Source organism: Papaver somniferum, chromosome 8, assembly GCF_003573695.1.
Source record: "Papaver somniferum cultivar HN1 chromosome 8, ASM357369v1, whole genome shotgun sequence".
NCBI classification, from domain to species: domain Eukaryota; kingdom Viridiplantae; phylum Streptophyta; class Magnoliopsida; order Ranunculales; family Papaveraceae; genus Papaver; species Papaver somniferum.
The window spans coordinates 61,045,288-61,052,000 of NC_039365.1; the positions used below are offsets into that span (position 1 = coordinate 61,045,288).

General features: G+C 34.8%; 1 protein-coding gene across 1 annotated transcript; it reads left to right on the forward strand.

Moving 5' to 3' along the window:
* The first annotated feature begins 436 nt into the window (after positions 1–436).
* LOC113301322 (ADP-ribosylation factor 3) lies at positions 437–5,546 on the forward strand. The gene is made up of 8 exons (XM_026550090.1): positions 437–856; positions 974–1,012; positions 1,106–1,168; positions 2,545–2,563; positions 3,957–4,068; positions 4,442–4,489; positions 4,679–4,809; positions 5,154–5,546. The coding sequence occupies exons 1-8, from the start codon at positions 754–756 to the stop codon at positions 5,185–5,187; spliced, it is 549 nt and encodes a 182-aa protein (XP_026405875.1). The 5' UTR covers positions 437–753; the 3' UTR covers positions 5,188–5,546.
* The last annotated feature ends 1,167 nt before the right edge of the window (positions 5,547–6,713 follow it).

Sequence of the window (6,713 nt, forward strand, 5' to 3'; positions counted from 1 at the left end):
TATCGTAATCTTAGAGATTTCCCTACCTTTGGGTATAACCACCTCGAAACGAACTCAAAAAATCTTACAACATTTCTAACCTCAAATATCGATCCACCTTGGTACTTATCAATGATTTGATAATTACATCATAAAACCGTCTATAGGGAAGAAAATCAAACGGCGAACACACTGGCAAACTGAACAGTAGATGTCAACTACTAGCGATTCTTAGTCCAATTGTAACGAATGACTCTACGGATACAATGTACCAACGTGCAATTTCGGTTTAGTGTTAATGAATTTCTTGCTTCAATTTTCTTATGTTTTTTATTTTGAATTTTGAAAGCATGCGTTTTTTTCATACGGGAAAGGCCTCAACAGGATAGCAGTGTGCCCGTAATACAGAATCTTGACAAAATAGATAAAGAAAGAATACATTGACCCGAATTTGGGCCTTGGGGAGTGAGTGATTCTCACTTTCTTTAATATACTCTCTAGCTTCTAAATCAAGCATTTTTCTTCTTCTCTGTAATTCTTCATGCACATTCCAAACCAAACCAAACCCTCCAATTTCCAGATCTCTATATCTGTCTTGAAAAAAACTCTACCTAGATTAATTATTACTAAAGAAGATATATTAGGGAGATCGAAAGATCTAATCTCAATATAGTTTCCACCGGGGAGAAAGAAGGGAAGGAATTACCACCGTTGGATCTGCCTCTAAATTTCATGCTCATCTGATTACTTGTTTCGCTCTAACTGAAACAAACAATGGGCATTCTGTTTACTAAAATGTTTTCTTCTGTTTTTGGTAACAAAGAAGCTCGGATCCTTGTTCTTGGCCTTGACAATGCTGGGAAAACTACAATTCTCTGTATATTCTCCCTCTCTTTCAACTATGGGTTTCAATTCAATCCCTCTCTTATTTATTTACTTATTTTCATAGTTAACTAATTAATTCAGGGTTTTATTGGTTTTTTTCTTTTTTCAGATCGTCTTCAAATGGGAGAAGTAGTATCAACAATTCCAAGTAGGTTTTTGGGTTTTCTCTCAATTTTCCATTATATATATATATATATTTTATTTTATTTTTGTTTATGAATTTTGTTTGTGTACTTTTCAGCAATTGGGTTTAATGTGGAAACAGTTCAATATAACAATATCAAATTTCAAGTCTGGGATCTGGGTATGTTCATCTTCAACCTATAATATACAATATCTACTTTAAAATTAATGTTATTCTACATTGTAATCATATCCGAAGACAGTGTGAATTAGAGTGGTTAAGTTGCTTAAATATTTTCTCTTTTTCGGATTAGCCTATATTGACATAATTCCACTGATATTTTTATATGAGAAGACCGACGGCAATCAATTTCCTATGAAGCATGTAAAAGCCATATGCACATATGAATTGCCTCGACTAGACTCTAAAATTAGAATAAAAAGCTTAATCATAGCACTGAGGGAAATAAATTTCTGGGCACAAAACTCACTCTATTTAGGCTCACCTCGCACCTGTGGAGTTGTCCGGTTCGAAATAGTATGTTTTTTGTTTGTCACAGATGACAGGAAGTAGCTAAAGTACCTTACAGTTTCTTTGTGAACCTATGGTAAAGTTCGTTTCCCTTATAATATTCTGAGAGAAAAAACACTTTGATTTTTAATATTTGAGCTGAACGTATCTTTCTTCCTTTGGTGTGTTACGAAGAGAGATTTTGAGAAGAAAAGGGAAGTGAATGATCATCTATATTCTAGATAATCCCTTACATAATGTGAGCATGATCATCAGTATTGCACAATTATGGTGTGTGGTATGGACGTTTCATATCAGATGACAATGATCATCTATATTCTAGATAATCCCTTCCACTGAAATGTCCAGTATTCCCCTAGCTCAAGATCACAATTTGTCACCTTTATCCATCTAATTGCTCAACGGTAGAAGGTCAAAAGCAGCACTCTTGTAGAGAATACAAATCTGTATCCGGGTGTTACTTTTACAGTATCCTGTATCCTAAAAAGTTGAAATCTCACTGAACTTTTTGACGTTGTTAGGAAGTTTAGGTTGGTTTCTAAATAATGATGATCCACAAGGTGCACAGAACAGCCTTTCCGGCAACAATATCTCGGATACCTTCATGTGGCTCACTGATAAATAGTGTTGCATAATCCCCCTTCACCTTTCTATTTATCGTTTTTAATAAGTATAGTCTTACTGAACAAACATAGATGACCAAGAAACTTCAGTTGTAAAAGAAAAAGAATTGCAAGTGACACCTCCAGGTGATCACTATGCAACCATTAAAAAAATTGCAAGAGGAAGAGAATATCAATCTTGGCCCCATAAATTACAGTTTGATGATACTTAAAGAATGGAGCATGCTTCGTAATCTATATATTTTGCAATACTCAAGCTTTTTCTTCCGTGTTAGAAATATTTTTATCAATTCAGTTTCTGCTAGCGATTACTTGTATAGAGTTCGTGAATGCATGTTTAGTCCTGCTGCTGCAATTGTGAATTTCTAGTTCTGATGTCTACAATATGGTTTCTTGAAACAGGTGGTCAGACAAGTATCAGGTGGGTCTTCATTTCCTCTCTTTTTTTCTTTAAGTTTTTCATTTGTAAGTAATGATACACGTATGCTGTAGACATTTGTTTCCTTGTTGGTAAATGCTCATGAACTCTGTTAGATTTCAGTTTAGTACTTTTGCTCAGTCTGCTATGTTGCAGTTTGGGGTTATATTATCCTGATGAAAATGCTATCTAAGTATTGCAGGGACTTCCAGTAGTGTTCTAGCTCTATCTCTCTAGTTACAGTGCTGAATGCTCCTTGTCTCCCCATTCTGTTCCCACTGTTGAAGTCAAGATATAATCTGGACTCTGTTTTCTGTATTGGATGAGTTTTGTTTGTCTCATTATTCTACGAACTATATGTCAACTTGGGGCAATTTTAAGGTCAATAAAAAGGATGCACCGAACATGACACAAATTAGTGTAACATTGTATATTTGTTGCTTATAACATGAAGCTGGACCATCTGGATTTTGTGCACGACTTGCAAAATTTGAGTACTAAAAAGCAAGATTAGATAGGGGATGCATGTTCGTAATGGGTAGTTTAATACTTTGATTTTTTTATGGTTCACAAAAGGGTGTGAAATGCGACTTACCGAGGTTGCTTATGAGCAGAAAGAATACATTTACCTGATGAGTTTTAGTTTATTGGTTTATTGTACGAGATGTTGAGATGTTAGAATATTAATGGATTCTCTCTCAACGTTCTTGTGACCTGTATGGAATGATGATTTGGCCTTTTAGCAGTACTTGTAGTTGTGGTTTTGTTTATGTATTTCACAATAACTTAAGTTACCCGTAAAGAATGCGGGTGATGATGGAGAAAAACTTTTTATGTCAATTATGTCTGTACATATCGTTGATGTCTGAAGAACAGTAAAAAAATAAAAATTCAAAAGAACTATGGGAATTGCCTCCTGAACTTTCAGAATTTCTCCGTTGGTAATTTAGTTTCGAGTCTTGTTGTGACCCTATTAATAATTTATAAAAAGGTTTGTTGTGTAAAAGAGTCGGTTTGATATGCTGCTGTACTTCACCAGTGCTTCCTTTTGAGCAATCTTCTCTATTTCTAAAAACACTGCTAAAATGCTAAAAAAAAGGTTACTTCTTTCTTTGCTTTTTCGTATTATTTGATATCCGAAGATATGCTAATATCTATGCATATATTGATGAAGTTTGTCTGGTAAAAGATTCTTTGTCTACAGGTCCACTATTAGGTTTTATTCAGTTAATTCCTGGGTTTATCTACCTCTCTTAGCAAACCAATTGTTGTTATTCCAGAAATCGTGGTTCTAACCCAGCCATAGCGCTATTTCATCTGTACGACTTCTATACTTCTAATCGTAGTGATGTAATCCATGACAACATCAGCTTACTTCTTTTGTTTTGTGCGACAGACCCTATTGGAGATGCTATTTCCCAAATACTCAAGCAATTATCTATGTGATAGATTCCAGTGACACTGATAGGATCGCAATAGCAAAGGAAGAATTTCACGCTATATTGGAGGTAGATTTCGGTTTTGATTTGTATTTCCAGTAATCAGCATGTATGTTCTTACTTAGATTTGTATTCGATATGCCTGCAAATTTGTTAATAAAAGATTCTTCAAGTCTTTGTTTGGTAGTAGTTGATCAGTGTTAATATCAACAGTCGAAAGTTTAACCACAAAAGACTGACACAATTCTGTGGCAAAACATCAACTCTTCATATCTGTAGGATGAAAATGACACTCACCTCTGTCTCCATCGATAAAAACAATAACTCTTCTTCGTTGAAATGAAAGGCCAGGAGTGTGATATTTTTTGATTTTATATAGTCTCTTGTAGCTTTTCAGTTCAAGTGATACTACACTAATATATGCTAATGAAGCTTTTGGCAGGAGGATGAGTTAAAAGGTGCAGTTGTGCTCATTTTTGCCAACAAGCAGGTCACTTTTCTATCTCTGAATGAGTAGCACAATTTTGTGACACTGTTTCATTTTTAGAAATGCATCTAGTTGTTTTGCAATAAGTTACTTGCTTTATCATTGTGTTGCTTATGAAATACAACCCTGAATTAAATATCTCTAGTTCTTAATTGCTTAATTTTTTTGTTCCTTCCAATCTTTCTGCTTCAGGATCTTCCGGGAGCCCTTGACGATGCTGCCGTAACTGAAGCCTTAGAGTTGCACAAGATTAAAAGCCGTCAATGGGCTATCTTTAAAGCTTCTGCCATAAAAGGCGAAGGGCTCTTCGAGGGATTGGACTGGTAAGCACATGTTCTATTCTTGCATTACTCTTTAACTTGATATTGCAGATATAGAAACTTGCAGTTATTAATCTAAAGCGAAAGACATGACGTCCATTGGTTTTTAGCTGGTACTAATAATCAAAAACCGGAAACTTACCACGTAAAAGACATGATCCCTTTCATATTCTTAATAATTTCTATTTATCCCAACTGCATTCCGATTTGGTGATTACCATGTAATTTACTGAACTGCACTTACAGTAAAATTACTACCAAACATCTTGATGCATTAAGTACTTCCTTTTCTCAATGATCTTTTTGTCTTTAATATTAACTATATATTTCGGTATGAAAATATGCAGGTTGAGTAATACTCTTAAATCCGGAAGTGGCTAATTTTAACGAAGACCCGGAACAACCATTTAACCTTACATCCACAAACGGAAAAGGGAAGACATTATTGTTTTACTTGGTATGATGTGTTACCGAAAAGATAAGAGTTTACTTTCTCTGGGTTTGATAATGAATTTGAATCATCAAGGACTTCCCACTTTTTATGTTCTTTTTAGTGCACATTTTTTTTCTTCGACCCATTAAATATCTTATCTTACATGTAAAATTTTTGGTTAAAGATCTGAATCAACCTCTTTAGTTTCTAAGTTGGTCCTTCATTTGTTAAATAGATGAACATGTCATGAACATTTTGGTTTTGTGAATACCAGATACCTGTATCAATTACCCAACAATTAGGGGAATTTTGTTCTTATGTATTATGTTCGGTGGTCAGTGATCCCTACAGATATATGGACCCATCCAAGTTTTACATCTGAGTCACTGAAGGGAAGGCATGTATTGTAGTCAGAGGCGCTCTTGATTGAAATGAGATTTTTTTGGTGAAATTCTACTTCCCCTTTCTGGTATCACGTGACCTAATTACGAATTACGATGATTTTAGGAAAAAAAACGGTTTAATCCAAATTAATTAGTCATGACCCATTCAACTAGTCTCGCCCCCAGTCCTTCCCACGGTCATAATCGGTTTTTAGTGGCCCCTGTTTTTTCCAGCGAGGTGTGGATTGCGCCCACTTATTGGGGATTTTGAATAGGGGCAAAAGTTGGAGGGCGTCAAGTTCCACCACCCACCTATTGGGGGATTCGAGTAGGGACAAAAGTTGGAGGGTGCTAAACATTTCTGATACAAATTAATCCTTTATTTTTGTAAGAGTGAGGATTTACCCATTGAGACTTTTATTTTCACATTATCTCAAACGTTGGCTTTTTTTGAATAAAAGATAAATGGTATTGGGTTTGAATATAATATATTAGGGATATTTTCTTCTTATAAAGCTCCACGTATTTACCAAAAATTAGTGCATTCCGAAATATCAATCTTCACCATCTATCAATCATAATTTCAACGGTTGAATATTCGTTGATTTTCAATGGTAGATTTTCAAAGTAGTAGATGGTGGTGATGTTATACGTCTCGAAATGTGCTCATATTTCGTAGATATATAGAACATTATAAAAGGAACAAATCCCTAAAATATTAGCTTCTAACCCTTTATTGTTTAGGATTCATTTAAAAAATGGCGTCCAAATAAAGTGTGATATCGTGTAAGAACTACCATGTGATTATTCACCTTCTTTTTGTAAAATGTGGAAAGTTACAATTTAATCCAAACACAAAATGACTCATAATGATGTTGAAAAGATGAGGATACCCAAATACACCACAATCTTTTTGTTTTCTACCTATAAGTCCTCTTACCGAAAGTGATCGTCTATGGACAGAGTCGAGACAATACAACAAATCGGTATTCACACTTTGTGTGATTGTCTATGGATACGAGATCGAGACAATATGAATACCAAAGTGTGATACTTGATAATAGGTTGGGACTTAACCAAACTCTATGCGA

What these genes read in the sequence shown, in the direction of transcription:
- LOC113301322 (XM_026550090.1), top strand. Translation starts at nt 754, where the DNA reads ATGGGCATTCTGTTTACTAAAATGTTTTCTTCTGTTTTTGGTAACAAA. An exon ending in TGGGAAAACTACAATTCTCT is followed by an intron (nt 857 to 973) that starts GTATATTCTCCC and finishes TTCTTTTTTCAG; the next exon opens with ATCGTCTTCAAATGGGAGAA. An exon ending in CTCTTCGAGGGATTGGACTG is followed by an intron (nt 4,810 to 5,153) that starts GTAAGCACATGT and finishes GAAAATATGCAG; the next exon opens with GTTGAGTAATACTCTTAAAT.